Source organism: Lactuca sativa, chromosome 3 (genome assembly GCF_002870075.4).
Source record: "Lactuca sativa cultivar Salinas chromosome 3, Lsat_Salinas_v11, whole genome shotgun sequence".
NCBI lineage: Eukaryota > Viridiplantae > Streptophyta > Magnoliopsida > Asterales > Asteraceae > Lactuca > Lactuca sativa.
Window position 1 is genome coordinate 293,251,060 of NC_056625.2, and position 16,665 is coordinate 293,267,724.

Here is a 16,665-nt window from a genome sequence, read left to right on the forward strand (position 1 = left end):
GCCCAATAGGCTTGAAATTTATGTTTTTAATCCTCAAAATGAATAAAATTCCAGAAATAGCTTTATTGAAACTGTTTTGACACATTTCAACTATCAGAATCTGTAAAATGTCATTTTGGGCCCTTAATTTTGTATTTTTCACATTTTTGGCCCAAGATGTGTGTTTTTAGCTTAAAGAAAATTGTTGCTAACCACTTGGCTATTTATCTAGTATCACTTATTATGTAGTAACATATTTGAAGCTAATATCATAAAACATGAGTTATATCTCGGTTTTGAGGGGATTAATGGCTAGATCCAACATTAAAACACATATAAGCATACATATAAGCATGGAAATCATACAAGGCATACAAATACATATAGATCTACACTTTCACTTGTATTCCCCCCCACAAAAACTCTTAAAAACAGAAAATAGGGGTATGAATCTCACCTTGGGGTGTTGACTCGGTTTTTGGAAGAAAAGATGGAAGAAAAATGAAGTGTTTTTGGCCTTGGTTCCCTTGGATGAAGATCTTGAGTTTTGAGATGATTCTAGGGTGTAAGATCACGATTTTTGTATAGATTAGGAAAGGATTTTAATAACAAAAGAATTTAAACCATAGATCTATGAATAATCTTACCTTAGATGATGATTTACTTGCAAAATCCTCTTGGAAAGTCCCTAAATTTCGAGATCTTTGGAGAGGGGAGGGAAGGAGAGTTCTTTGAGTGTTCTAGAGAGAAAGTTGAGATATTTTGGTGTGTGTGATGATGCTTGGCCGAGAGTGAGAGAGGAGAGAAGAAGAAATGACTTTTGAAGTGATTTGCATGGAGATATGGACTAATATGCATGGAGACATGTTGGGTAATAATGAGGTGGCAAGCAAATAGTCAACCCTTCTTCTTGGGCTTTTCTTTTGGGCCGAAAATGGGAAGGAAAAAAAAAGGTTTTTGGGCTTTTTGCTCCTAAGCCCAACATTAGTGTTAATTAGGGTATTTATTGGACTTATAAAATAAAATTGTGATTTTTGTGCTTTATTAAGCTAGGTTAGGTTTAATTATGGATCAAAACTTGTGTTTTATTTCCTTCTAGGTTCTACCTAGCCCAAAATATTGAAATAGACGAATGTGGGTCCAATTAGAGCCCAATTAGGGTCCTAAACCCATGATAGTCCAATTGGAAGCTTATTGGTCCATTTGGATCCAATAAAGAAGTCTTAGTCCAAAATGGACTTAACCAAAACTTCTAGGGTCTCCAATTGTTTGATGACTATCTATAGTACTTGTATCTTGTATTTGGTTAAAGTTTTTGATTCACATTAACTTGAATGTATAGATTACATAGCTTAAAATTCACAGTTGTGACATCATCCCCCCGTTAGAGGGAATTTCGTCCCGAAATTCTGTTTGAAAGCTAGATTTGAGAAAACTAGAATAGGTGAGGGTACTTTTGCTTCATTTGATCTTCGCGTTCCCACGTGAATTCTGGCCCACGCTTTGCGTTCCACCGTACCTTCACGATCGGGATGCGACTCTGCTTAGTACGCTTCACCTCCCTGTCCATGATTTCGATTGGTTCTTCGACGAACAGGAGATTCTCATTGATTTCGATTTCGTCAAGAGGAATGACAAGGGTTTCATCTGATAGGCACTTTTTCAGATTAGAAACATGAAACACGGGGTGCACACCGTTTAGCTCCGCGGGTAGTTGTAGTCTGTAGGCTACCGGACCTATTCGGGCGACTATTTCGAAAGGTCCAATGTACCGTGGGTTTAGCTTTCCTCGTTTTCCGAAACGTATAACCCCTTTCCAAGGTGAGACCTTCAACAATACTCGATCACCGACCTGGAACTCTAAGGGCTTTTGCCGTTTATCAGCGTAGCTCTTTTGCCGGTCGCGCGATGCCTGTAATCGAGCTTTGATCTGGACAATCTTTTTTGTGGTCTCGCGAATGATTTCCGGTCCTGTCATTGCCCTATCCGACGTATGTGCTCTTGCTAGCTGGGTGTCACCTACTTCGGCCCAACATAACGGTGATCTGCATTTACGCCCGTACAGTGCTTCGAAAGGGGCCACCTTAATGCTCGAATGATAACTGTTGTTATATGAAAACTCGATCAACGGTAGGTGGGTATCCCAAGACTTTCCGAAGTCTATCACACATGCACGAAGCATGTCTTCAAGCGTCTGAATGGTTCGTTCGCTTTGACCGTCTGTTTGTGGGTGATACGCGGTGCTCATGTCAAGATGAGTTCCCATGGCCTTGTGGAGCGACTGCCAAAAGCGTGACGTGAATCTACTGTCCCTATCTGAGATGATAGATTTTGGCACTCCATGAAGTCTTACAATCTCTCGTAGGTACAAACGCGTCAGCCTCTCCATCTTGTAGGACTCCTTGATGGGCAGGAAATGGGCAGATTTCGTCAGTCGGTCGATTATTACCCATATGGTGTCCAATCCGTCCGACGTCTTGGGCAGCTTGGTCACGAAATCCATAGAAATCCCCTCCCATTTCCACTCAGGGATTGCCGGTTGCTGTAGCAATCCGGAAGGTTTCTGGTATTCTACTTTCACTTTGGCACACGTAAGGCACTTACTAACATAAGTTGCGATTTCTGCCTTCATGTTAGGCCACCAATAGTGCTGCTTAATGTCCAAATACATCTTGTCCGAACCAGGATGAATGGAGTATCGTGTCTTGTGGGCTTCCTTCATAACGATCTCCCTGAATCCTCCGATTTTTGGAACCCAAATACGGTTCATGAAGTAGTATACCCCATTCTCTTTGACTTCCAGGTTCTTCTCCATTCCGCGTAATGCCTCGCTAGTTCTGTTTTCCGTTTTCATAGCCTCTGCCTGGGCTGATGCAATTTGAGTGGTCAAATGAGACTGAATGGTTATCGAGTGCGTTATCGTACGTCGATTTGTGTATTCCTTTCGACTTAATGCGTCAGCTACCACGTTGGCCTTGCCTGGATGGTACTTGATCTCGCATTCGTAGTCGTTTAACAATTCCACCCATCTTCGTTGTCTCATGTTCAGCTCCTTCTGATTCAAAATGTGCTGGAGGCTCTTGTGGTCCGTAAAGATGGTGCACTTTGTACCGTACAGGTAGTGCCTCCAAATTTTTAGGGCGAAGACCACAGCTCCCAGTTCTAGGTCATGGGTTGTGTAATTTACTTCGTGCGCCTTTAGTTGACGGGACGCATATGCTATCACTCTTCCACGTTGCATGAGAACGCAACCTAAGCCTTGATTTGACGCGTCACAGTATACCACAAAATCTTCCGTTCCTTCAGGTAGAGATAGTACAGGAGCGCTGCAAAGAGCTTGCTTCAAGGTTCGAAACGCAATCTCTTGTTGGTCTGTCCACTTGAATGGCACACTCTTTTGCGTAAGCAAGGTAAGTGGCTTGGCGATTTTTGAGAAGCTTTGGATGAATCTCCTATAGTAGCCTGCTAGGCCTAAGAACTGACGAATTTCTGTGGGCGTAGTCGGAGTTGCCCATCCTTCCACAGCTTTGACCTTAGAGGGATCCACATGAATTCCGTCTTGGCTAACTACGTGACCTAAGAAATTCACACTCCGAAGCCAGAACTCGCACTTGGAGAGTTTGGCGTAAAGCTTTTCCGATCGCAGCGTTTCTAGGACTTGTCGGAGATGTTGGCCATGCTCCTCTTTGCTACGAGAATAGACGAGGATGTCATCGATAAACACAATGACGAAGTTGTCCAAGAACGGTCGACAGATTCGATTCATTAGGTCCATAAATGCGGCAGGTGCATTTGTTAGACCGAAGGGCATCACGACGAATTCGTAATGTCCATAGCGGGTTCGGAAAGCGGTTTTAGGAATATCTTCTTCTCGGACCTTGAGTTGATGGTATCCGGACCGTAGATCTATTTTAGAAAAATAGCTAGCTCCTTGGAGCTGGTCAAATAAATCATCGATTCGCGGGAGTGGGTAGCGGTTTTTGACAGTGAGTTTATTCAACTCTCTGTAATCGATGCACATTCTGAAGGATCCGTCCTTCTTTTTGACAAAGAGCACCGGAGCTCCCCATGGCGAGTAGCTAGGTCGGATAAATCCCTTGTCCAGAAGCTCACTGAGTTGGCTGGACAATTCCTGCATTTCAGCAGGAGCCAGTCGATATGGTGATTTAGCGAGGGGAGTTGCTCCTGGAACGAGGTCGATTCGGAATTCAACCTGTCTCTCTGGGGGTACTCCTGGAAGATCTTCGGGAAACACGTCCGGAAATTCACACGCTACCGGGATGTCTTGGATGTTAGTTTCTTCTTTTGTCTTGTCCACTATGTGGGCCAAGAACGCTAAGTTGTTCTTTCGCAGATGTTTTTGTGCCTTGATGCACGAGATAAGACGAAGATTCGTGCTAGGTTTGTCTCCGTAAATTACTAGGGTTTCGTGATTCGGGAGACGAAGGCGAACGGCCTTCTCGTGGCACATAATCTCAGCATGGTGGGGGCTTAACCAATCCATGCCGATAATCACATCGAAACTCCTAATTGATACTGGCATCAGATCTATTCGTAAGACGTGTTGGTTAAGGGTTAGGGTACATCCGATGTAGATTTCCCTAGTGGATTCGGTCTTCCCATTGGCCATTTCCACCGTATAGGTTTCACTTAGCTTTTGGGGTTGTTGTTTTAATAAATGTTTAAACTTCTCGCTTACGAAACTTCGCTCCGCTCCGGTATCAAATAAGATGCATGCATAAGTGTGGTTTAGGAGAAACGTACCGGTCACAACTGCGGGATCTTGGACTGCATCACTCTGACCCATGGTCAGCATTCTTCCTGTTCCTCTGTTTCCGGAGTTGTTGTTGTTGTTAGGGCAGTCTCGACGGAAATGCCCCGTCCTTCCACACCCGAAACAGGTGTGGCTAGGCCCTGCGTTGTTGCCGCCGGCATTGGTGTTGTTGGTGTTGCGGTGATTGTTGTTGTTGTTCTGGTTGTTTCCCTGACTCTGGTTCTGAGAAGGGTAAGTCCTGCAGAACTTTGCAGTGTGTCCCCTTCGATTGCAACTGGTGCAATGGAACTCCCTACATTCTCCTTGGTGATGGAAACCGCATTTGTTGCATTTGGGATGGGTGCCGGAATAGGGTCTTGAAGTATTTGAAGTAGCTGAGGCTGGAGCATGTGATGTGACTGGTACCGGCGCAGTGACAGCATGAACTGCCACCGTTTGCTGCTTTTTAGAGGTCTCGGGACCTTGACGCCCCTTCCTCTTGTTGTTCCATCCCTTCTTACCATCGCTCTCCTTCTTCTTCTCAGTCTCTACCGGTTTCTCGCCCTTTTTGTGGTTATGATCATAGAGCCTCTTTGCCAATCTCTTCGCGCTGTCAAACGTTTCAGGGTTAGCAGCTATCACGTTCCCCTGAATGGGGGATGTCAATCCCCAAATGAATCGTTCAATCTTCTTCCCCTCTGATGTGATCATACCCGGGCACAACAGAGATAGTTCGCTGAATCTCGATATGTAAGCATCGATGTTCCCATTCTGCACCGTGAGATTCCATAGTTCCTGCTCCATCTTCTGTATTTCGCCTCGGGGGCAGTACTCAGCCGTCAACATCTCTTTCATCTCTGCCCAGGGAATAGAGTTGGCGACAGGGAGTGTCATAGCTTCCACATGACCATTCCACCAAGTGAGCGCTTGGTCCACAAAAGTGCAGGCCGCGAACTTCACTTTCATCTGCTCGGGGCACTCGCATATCTCGAATACCGACTCTACTTTCTCGATCCATCGCTTTAGGGCGATCACTCCTCCGGTACCGTTGAAAGTTCGGGGTTTAGCGTTCGCAAAATCCTTGTAGGTGCACGTTTTAGTGAGTCCTTGGTTCGTCCCGTTGTTCGAACTTCCGGATCCTTGCCCGTTACCTCCTCCGTTGTTCCCTCGGTGAAGTTGTGCCATAGCTGCCGTGACCGCAGCAGACACGGCTGCCTGAAAAGCAGTGGAGTCAACTTCCGGCGGGGTTGGTTCGGGATTTCCGCGAGTAGCTGGGCGAGGCATCTTTCTGTCATGAAACGGAAAGACGTTGAGTGTACGTGGTTTTGGTGAGGTTATGATCCTATTAACTAGGTGTAGGGTACGAACCTAAGCATTACTATCATCAAGCATATAATCATAACAACTCAACACATAACAACCGTGAATATCATAGCAAAACACACAAAAGTTCATTAATATTATCCGTGTTTAGTACAAGAAAATTTGCTCGTAGGAGCATACATAAGTAACACTAATCCGACAGCATAACGGCTCCATGAGTAGTGTAGTCACTTAAACATAGAGCCGGAGTACATAACATAGTTACTAATATCCTACTACGATAGGTCTATCCCTAACTGCGATGAGCTGCGTCAGGAGGTGGTGCCGAAGATGTGGATGCTCCCTGAAGACGAGCCACTAGGCGTTCTGCATCCTGAAGTCGAGATTCCCACCTTACCTGCCTCATGTGAAACTCCCGGAGGACGTCACGCGTCTCCTGTTCCGCACGCTCGACTCTAGTCCACAGCTGGCGTACTTGATCAGCAGTGTCCTGAGCAAGGTCGCCGGTGTCCCGTAATCGTCTCACCATGACTGGTAGGGCTCGGTCGGCCGGTCCTCCGTCCCGCAAGTCAAAGAACTCGCGTGACATGCCGAACGGGGGTCGCTGTCCCTGATGTCTGCTCCATCTCCAAAGATCAATGCCCCAAGGAGGGGTAGGTCCAGTGGGTCCCACACGATAAGCGGGCACCCTGATCGGGTAAGGGGGATCGATGACCTCGGACTCTGCATCCGAATCACCCCCTTCGCTGTCATCGAGCTCCTCTTCGAAAGGTTCTTCGTCTTCTTCGGGTTCGGCAGGCTCGCCCTCGACTTCTGCTTCCGGTTCCCCATCTGATTCCTCTTCGGGGTCCTCCTCAGGTTCTTCTTCAGGCTCTTCCTCAGGCTCCTCCTCTAGCCACCCGTTGTTTCCCTGATTAGGGAAGTAGGGGTCTCCAGGGTGATGAAAACCAGCCATGCTGTCTGCGCGAGTACGTAATTATGCTACATTATTCCTAGGGTACTATGACTATTACACAGGCTAAGCAAATATTCTCTTTTTGGGTGATATAGGGTAAAATTTTTAGGTTCCCTGGCTATTCCGATCTCATCAAGACATGTGTTAGTTTTACCTTGGAGAGAATGTAGTTGATCAGGCTACATTCACTCCTTGGTATTACTAAGAACAGTCCCGAATTAACCGAGATACCAGTATTATGGTGTTTGATTCAGCGTTAGGTCCTTACTCCTAATGCAAGCAAGTGTATTTTATTCATTTGTTTTGTTCAGAGTTATGTTAGTCCCTCTTATTGGTTTATAGTTGCATATCAATGTATGGCTCGACATGCTGGTTCACTATAAACAAAGCTCTGATACCAACCTGTCACACCCCCGAACCAGACGGCGGAAACGTCCGGGGGCTGTCGTGACTCAATTGAATACCATAACATTGAATATATATGAAACAAAACAACATTCGTCACCATTCATCAACATAATACAACCAGTAGTGTTTACATGTCATACATTGTTTGAGACATTACATTTCCAAAAATTAATATTGTTTGGTTCATTCAAAAATAAACTGCAACCGTCACTGAGCATGATTTCCCTTGACTCACTGGTTTCCTGAGAATACAAGTATTTTGAAAAACGTCAACATATGAAATGTTGGTGAGTTCATAAGTAGTGTTTGAAATCGAATGTTTATATTGTTTGAAAAACCACCAGAAAATCCGATATTTTCTGAAAAGAAAAGCTTTCAAAAACGTTTGTGAAGATCCATAGGTATGCTTGTTTGTTTCTATACTTGCAAAAATTGTTCATTTAAGTTGTATGCGTTTAAAATCTGTATGTGATAAAAACCCTAGGGAAACCCGATGTTCCCCTAGTTCTTTTGAAATCCGTTGAGTTGCGTTGAAACCATTACAAAAATAGTAGTATCGGTCCCAAGCGACGTTGGAAGGTTCTCGAGCATTGATTATTTACTACAAACCCGCATTACACAAATGCCCGGTTTATAGATATACCAACGATTCCCGAAGGCGTCGTCAGTACTAATCACGTTATCCAATCGCCCGGACTATGAGTGGTCCCACATCCGAAGAGAAAGAGGTCACGAAGACCCCGGTAACTCTATTAACCGGCTGGGGAAAAATGTGTGCGAGGGGTCCCCGACCCGCCTCGTAAAATGTGTAGACTTTTCTAGCAATACCATGGCCCTTGGGGTCCAATGATACAAGCCATTGAAAGTCACCCTACGTTGTGCCAAGTCGGTAAAACTCAACACTTCGTAGAAAAAAATGTCTTCGGGCCTTAAGATCAGGTCATTGGGCTAGCTAGGCCCAACAAACAAGATTTTACACTTTTGGGGCCCGAAGATGGTGCGTAGACGTCTGTGCACACTCGTATGTATGTGTATTACCAATCGTTAGTTGTATGTATCAAAGAGTTAGTAGTTGTGGATTTTCATTGGCTCGAGACCGAGCCAATTCGTTTAACAACGACTTTTGGTATTGTAATGAGTTGTATTTCGTTGGTAGTTGAGGTGTCATTATTTGATCACATTGTACATAATGAATCAGCCTTGAAATATTTCTGTTTTCAGCCCCTCATTATTTGTAAAATTTACATTTTCAACCCTTTTATTTGAATATTTCCCGGTTTGGTCCTTAAACTATTTTTCTTGACATTTTAACACCAAAAATTATTGAAAGTAATATTTTCCAGCATATTTTTCAAAGAAAACAGTTTAAGTCCCTGAAAATGCAGTTTTTCTCGGTTTTAGCCCATCTTTTCGCAATTTTGACAATTTTGGCCCAAAATGGAAAATTTTTGCAACTTTGGTCCTTTTTAATTTAAAAAGCATTTTAAACCTTTGAAAAGGGTTTGGGACACTTATAGTCCACTGTTTTACAGAATTTCACAGTTTTGGCCCTTCAAAACAGAAAAATTCGCATAATGGGCCTTATTGGGCCGAAATTTACATTTTTAGCCCAATAGGCTTGAAATTTATGTTTTTAATCCTCAAAATGAATAAAATTCCAGAAATAGCTTTATTGAAACTGTTTTGACACATTTCAACTATCAGAATCTGTAAAATGTCATTTTGGGCCCTTAATTTTGTATTTTTCACATTTTTGGCCCAAGATGTGTGTTTTTAGCTTAAAGAAAATTGTTGCTAACCACTTGGCTATTTATCTAGTATCACTTATTATGTAGTAACATATTTGAAGCTAATATCATAAAACATGAGTTATATCTCGGTTTTGAGGGGATTAATGGCTAGATCCAACATTAAAACACATATAAGCATACATATAAGCATGGAAATCATACAAGGCATACAAATACATATAGATCTACACTTTCACTTGTATTCCCCCCCACAAAAACTCTTAAAAACAGAAAATAGGGGTATGAATCTCACCTTGGGGTGTTGACTCGGTTTTTGGAAGAAAAGATGGAAGAAAAATGAAGTGTTTTTGGCCTTGGTTCCCTTGGATGAAGATCTTGAGTTTTGAGATGATTCTAGGGTGTAAGATCACGATTTTTGTATAGATTAGGAAAGGATTTTAATAACAAAAGAATTTAAACCATAGATCTATGAATAATCTTACCTTAGATGATGATTTACTTGCAAAATCCTCTTGGAAAGTCCCTAAATTTTGAGATCTTTGGAGAGGGGAGGGAAGGAGAGTTCTTTGAGTGTTCTAGAGAGAAAGTTGAGATATTTTGGTGTGTGTGATGATGCTTGGCCGAGAGTGAGAGAGGAGAGAAGAAGAAATGACTTTTGAAGTGATTTGCATGGAGATATGGACTAAGATGCATGGAGACATGTTGGGTAATAATGAGGTGGCAAGCAAATAGTCAACCCTTCTTCTTGGGCTTTTCTTTTGGGCCGAAAATGGGAAGGAAAAAAAAAGGTTTTTGGGCTTTTTGCTCCTAAGCCCAACATTAGTGTTAATTAGGGTATTTATTGGACTTATAAAATAAAATTGTGATTTTTGTGCTTTATTAAGCTAGGTTAGGTTTAATTATGGATCAAAACTTGTGTTTTATTTCCTTCTAGGTTCTACCTAGCCCAAAATATTGAAATAGACGAATGTGGGTCCAATTAGAGCCCAATTAGGGTCCTAAACCCATGATAGTCCAATTGGAAGCTTATTGGTCCATTTGGATCCAATAAAGAAGTCTTAGTCCAAAATGGACTTAACCAAAACTTCTAGGGTCTCCAATTGTTTGATGACTATCTATAGTACTTGTATCTTGTATTTGGTTAAAGTTTTTGATTCACATTAACTTGAATGTATAGATTACATAGCTTAAAATTCACAGTTGTGACAATACCCCACACAATCCACATGAACATATAAACCATATCAACCATATATGCTACATAAGCCATGCATATAAACATATAAGGAAGCTATGGAAACCCTCCAAGGTCTTACACCGGGTGCCACTAGAACCCCCACGTGGTCTTAACCCACTGCCATGGGAACCCCCACATGGTCTTAACTATCTGCCATGGAAACCTCCACATGGTCTTAACTGCCTGCCATAGGAACGCCCATATGGTCTTCCCTAACACGGAAATATCATACAAACTAAACATGCAAACATACTAGGATGTCATGGAAACCTTCCAAGGTCTTACACTGAATTCCATGGGAACCCCCGCATGGTCGTAGTCAACTGCCATGGGAACCCTCCCAGGGTCTTCCATACTAGTATCACAAGGATAACTATCATATCACATATTACACAACACTACTAGAAAAACAGCCTTTTACGACGCACAAATAACGACACGCACTAATTTACGATACACATTTTTTGGGCATCCTAAAAATACTGTCAGTTTTCTAAAATTTGAAGGATAGTGGACACGCATTTTTGCGTGCCTGAAATTTGTGTCCAACAAAAAAAACACGGAGGGCACCTCTTATAAAAAAATGCGTCGTCTAAAGATGTCGCTTTATATTTTTTTTAGGAAAGCGCGTTCTTAAACGTAGAATGGCAGGAAATGAAATCCCAAAAAGATAAACGCCCCGCCTGATGCATCTCCTTCTAAAATCCTCTACCAAAGAACCCTAAGCCCGTCTTCCTGTACCTCGATCTGCGCTCTTTCTCCCTTCTCTTTTGAAGCCCTAAGCCACCACGACCAGCATCGAACCTCATTTGTTCTAAGAGTTCGGAGTGCATCTGATGACATCAACATTAACACTATTGCGTCTGATTAAACCACACATGGAACCGTTTCACAAATTGAAGATGACAACCCAGACCCGCCACCGCTTCTCTCTCCTCGTCCATTTCGTTCTCACACACGTATCTTCTTCCTCTCTCTAACATCCTTTGAAGAAGATAAAGAATCCATGAAATAATCGTAGGTTTTTTTATGTGTGGCGGTGGTTCCTCTGTCCGATAATACCATATAAGAACCCTAATTCTATTTTTTAATGAGCTATATATCATATGTTGGTGAAGAGATCCAATGGCATTTGGCGAGACACGAGGCTTGCGTTAAGTTAGACCAGTCTCATTATTTCTTCTCGTTACGTGCTCCAAAGGAGAAAGAACACGAAGCTATGATGTTAAATTACGAACTGACATTTGCTTCAAAAGGACAAGACAAGTTGTTGAAAGAAATGGATGAGTTATTGGAGCATTGCTGTAGTTTCTCGGTGCAGAAAGAAGAGGAGAAGAAGGGCGCTTTGGATTTAACAATGGCGGAACGAATGAGTCCCTCAGATCTGAAAATGGAAGCAAATAAGGAACAGATGGAGCAGATTTGTAGAGCTTATTGGACGACATTAGCCCCAAATGTGGAGGATTACAGTACGAAGGCTACAAAATTAATTGTTGCGGGTTCAGGGCAACTTGTTAAAGGGATTCTCTGGTGTGGAGATATTACAGTGGATAGATTGATCAAGGGTAATGAGATTTTGAAGCTAAAGATCGGACCTGCTAGCAACACAACAATTAATCCTGAACTTCTAAAGGCTATACACAGGTTTTGAAGTTCATGTTGAAACTATTTTCTTATATGCTTTCTAAGATTCTTCTATGAATATTTGCATTTTGATTATGTGGGTGATTCTTCTAGGGTTAATAAGGTGACGAAGATGACAGAGACAGTTGTTATGGACTTCTTTCTGGCGTTCTGAAGATTACTGGATTCTTTACAAGCTCTGTTGCTAGCTCTAAACTTGGCAAGAAGTTCTTCAAGTTTTTTCCTGGGGAAATTGCACTCGCGACCCTGGATGGATTTAGTAAGTTCTCTCTTACATTATTCTTCATTTGACAAAAACTAAAAACTGCAACTTTTAAATTTAAAAGCTATCAACTAATTTGATATAAATGTTTGTGTATAGGTAAAATTTATGATGCTTTTGAAGTTTCTGGAAAGAATGTAATGTCAACATCATCTACTGTGACAACAGAACTTGTCAGCCACAAGTAAGTCTATGAAAGGCCTTCTTAAATCTTTTCTCAATCGCTTTAAAAAAGTATATGTTGATGACATTATGAATTTTATCTTTGTGTGTGGCTTTTATAAACACAATAAACATTATATCTTACCTTTTCTTCTTGTTGTTGGCCCAACAATTGAGTATACAGAACTTTGGTACTCAAGCAGATGACAATCAACAAGAAGTAACTGTGGGACCTGAGTTATGAGTTATGCTTATGTGATTTTGGGAATTGACAGGAGGTTAACTCAACAAGTCAAATTCTAATATTTTTTTCTATGCCTAGTTGAGGGGCAAGTGTGTAAAGATATCAGAAAGCTAGGACAATCATACACTATATTTGCAAAATATTAGCAAAACATGGAAAAAGGAGGAAGTAAGTTTACTCTTTGAGGCATTTTATCAAATAACTTATGTGCAGAGACAAAGAGTTTACTCTTTGAGGCCTTTTATCATCCGTTCAGAGATATGATTGAAATTGTAGCTAATAGGCTGCGATCAATGGTGGTTACAGAGGTATGTCTTCAAAAACTACTTTCTTTCAACATTATTTATCAAGGGTATATTTGTAATTAACCGAATTAACAGGTGCCAAAGCTTGCTTCAGCAGCTGAGTACTTCTTTAAAATGGGAGTTGAAGGGAAGAGGTTTCGACCCACTTTAAGTTAATTTTTATTTCTTTGATTATTGATATCATATTATCATGTTGTTGTTGTAAAATATTGAAAAAAAAATCAGGTTATTTTATTAATGGCAACAGCTTTAAATGTTCAAATTTCTAAGCCAACATCAGAAGGGGTTGTGGATATGTTCTCAACAACGTTGAGGTTGAGACAATAATCGATTGTTGAAATCATAGAGATGATTCATGTTAGGTTTGTTTTTTTTAATATTAGTTTTAATATTTCTTTTTACAATTGTATTTTATTAGAAAGAAAATATATTTTTTTTAATCTCAGGTTGCTAGTCTCCTTCATGATGATGTATTGGATGATGCTGATACAACACATGGGATTGGATGTCTTAACTTTGTGATGAGAAATAAGGTGTTATATCTTTTTTCAGAAAAAAATAAACAAGGGCAAATTGGTAAATATGAACATTGAAATTTTGACTATAATGATGATGCAGCTTGCAGTATTGGCTGGATATTTCTTGCTTTTTAGAGCTTGTATAACCCTCGCCTCTTTAAAAAACACAGAGGTATCCACCATTCCACTCCATTAATATCTTTATTTTTATTTTTTTAATTTTTAATAACCTCTCATTATATTCTACTTTTTTTAATAACCTATGTTGCTGGAACAGTTGCTCTGATGATTGTTCCTGTCATAGGTATCTCCCCTGAATCATCATCACATGCATCAAGCATCTTTAATTATGCTCTTAGTCTTGGCATTGGAAATCAGCTCATGAATATCCTTAGAGATGTAGGAGAAGAGTAAGTTTTCCACTTTGATAGTCGATGGCCGATATGTTCATATTTAAATTTCAAATCTTTATTACCCCATGTTAGCAATGTATTGTACTTGTTAAATTAAATATTAAATAAAAACCCCATTTACAAAAAAAGAAAAAAAACTTTTATTTTTGTGCCATTTACCTGAAAAGTCATTTTCAATTTTTTACAAAAAAGATCCATTGGTTACCTTCCATAGCCTATTAACAGGTCCACCATTTGCATAACCGAAATTTTCACAAAATGCATTAGGTTTTGATCCCCTTTTGTTATTAAAAGTATCATCATTAGTACTATTACTTTTTTATTTTTTATTTTTTGTTTTCTGGTTTTTGGTTTTTTGATTTCAGGTCAAAAACTTTAAACCGTATTAAACCTGTTCAATTAAACTGTTCTTTAAAGTTGTTGAAAATCACAAATCAACCTACTAATTTTGCATTTGTTCAATTTTTGACAGCTCTAATTGAACATCTTGTTTATTTATTTTTTTCTAATTCAACATTTTGTTAAATTTTTTTTAAGGATATTGAATTAGGAGAATATCCAGGAGTTGATGACAGCTGGATGAACACTATCCATCGTCACAAACACTGAATCATCGCGAACCCTCTTTAGAATTGTGAAATCTGGTGCGACTGCTTTCACATCCTCCCGGTGTTTAGCTCCACTGATTGTGAACTTCTGGAGACGAATCAAGAGCATTTCATATTCTTCATAAGGTATAGTGATTCTCTCTCTCTCTCTCTCTCTCTCTCTCTCTCTCTTTTCTGTTTTCATTTTAAACATCATCAAGTGCCTGGAAATGTATGGAATTCCAGTTCCAAGGTATGCATTAGTAAATAGGGACAAACCATATCAAGATTTGGAGTATTTTGTTGAGGAAGAAGATTTTGTTGAGGTTCATGGGCAGCGATTTTGGAAGCCTTTTGTAGAGAAGCCTGTTTATGGTATGCATATCTCACAATCCTTTTCATACACCTTCTCCAACTTTCCCTGTTTGCTAGTAATGTGCGTTTATTGTCCATAACTAAGTATGGTTGGAATTTGAATTTATTTATTTATTTTCTGTTTTTTCTTGTTTAAAGGTGATGATCACAGCATAATGATATATTACCTAAGTGCAGCAGGGGGTGGTATGAAAGAATTGTTTAGAAAGGTGAATTTTTATAATTGCTATGTGTATTAAGTACATTCAGTCTCTTGGAATTGCATTGGCACAAAGCTTGCATCGGGATCTGTGGATCAAACAGCTTGGGTATGGCATATTGATCCCCATGGCCATGTAAGTTTTCTTCTTCATTTCGTCTCTCGAGTCTTGTTACTCAATTCAAACACCCAATTAGTATTGTTTATATACTCTATTGTGTTGTAGAGCAAGGTTAAGGATCTTGAACTAAAGGGGCATACAAATAGTGTAGATCAGTTATGTTGGGATCCTAAACACGCCCACTTGATTTCCACTGCTTCAGGTGACAAGAATGTTTGTCTATGGGATGTCTGCAGTAAGTTGAAATACAAAATAATTTTTTTTAAAAAAATAATCTTTATTGATCTACATGCGAATAAACAGGTGGAAAATGTTCACAGCAAGTAGAACTCAGTGGGGGAGAACATTAACATTACCTATAAACCAGATGGGACTCATGTAGCAGTTGGGAACCGGGTACATTCTCCTTTCCTTTTTTTTTCATTTACCAAAATTTCCTTTAACAACATTTAGGAATATTATGTTAATTCTACTTTATTATATATATGTTAAATAGGATGATGAACTAACAATACTGGATGTTCGAAAATTTAAACCCATCCATAAACGCAAATTCAACTATGAGGCAAGTATACTCTTATTTGTGGGTTTGAAATTGAAATGGAGTGAAGTTGAATAGATTATTATTAGATTTCTTGAAATAATAATTAATCTTGTTTTTGGCAGGTAAATGAGATTGCATGGAACATGAGTGGGGACATGTTCTTCTTGATTACACTCCCCTCTGGTGCTGGTAACCCTAGCCTTGCACTGTAGTTAAAAATTATAATTAAAACTTTGACTGTGGAGGAAAAGACATAAATGCCCTTTCCAAATGTAATCATCTGGTTCTTTAAAAAAATGTAATCATCTGGTAATGTAATTCATACCTGTGAATAAATAGATAGTTTTAATTAATTAGTTTTTTAATGTTTATATGCATAGTATTAGTTATTAGATTTCGAGAGCTACGATTGCTGGTTGGTTCCTGAAGTAACATACACAAATATAGTTATTAGACTTATCCAAGTGGGAGTCTGTTGGATAAGGTGTCTAAGTCCATAACTTATTTGGTATATACTTGACCCGACCCGGCATGGTCCATTTGGGTTGCACTTCACCCGAACTATTTATGGATAATTTTATGAGAGTTATACACATATGTTTATTAATATATTATAAGTTATAATATATTAATATGAAGTCATGTTATTTAATTAGTCTTAAATTAATTATGAATTAATTTAGAGATTAAAGGGAAGACTAATTAGATTGTGGGCTATTGGTTTTATATAGTGTGGGCTCACACTCATTTGTTAATGGGCTAGGCTTGTATGGAAGTCCATGGATGATCCATGGAGCTTTTAACCCATGGATCCTTGGAAAAGGAAAGGTCATGGGTTATTAGGGTTTCACGCTAATCATGTACACTATATAAGCATGCTTATGT

At 40.0% G+C, this 16,665-nt stretch overlaps 1 protein-coding gene and 1 pseudogene across 1 annotated transcript in view; one reads left to right on the top strand and one right to left on the bottom strand.

Annotated features, from left to right (window-relative positions):
- Positions 1-11,215, bottom strand: part of LOC111884683 (scarecrow-like protein 6) — a 44,519-nt gene extending 33,304 nt beyond the window's left edge. Inside the window, exons 1-2 of the mRNA XM_042900756.2 lie at positions 11,148-11,215; positions 10,692-10,779 (exon numbers count right to left, since the gene is read on the bottom strand). Coding sequence (XP_042756690.1) covers positions 10,692-10,779; positions 11,148-11,215 — 156 coding nt within the window. The remainder of the gene's footprint in view (positions 1-10,691; positions 10,780-11,147) is intronic.
- A 281-nt stretch (positions 11,216-11,496) lies between these two features.
- LOC111906354 (protein EARLY-RESPONSIVE TO DEHYDRATION 7, chloroplastic-like) lies at positions 11,497-12,500 on the top strand (annotated as a pseudogene).
- The last annotated feature ends 4,165 nt before the right edge of the window (positions 12,501-16,665 follow it).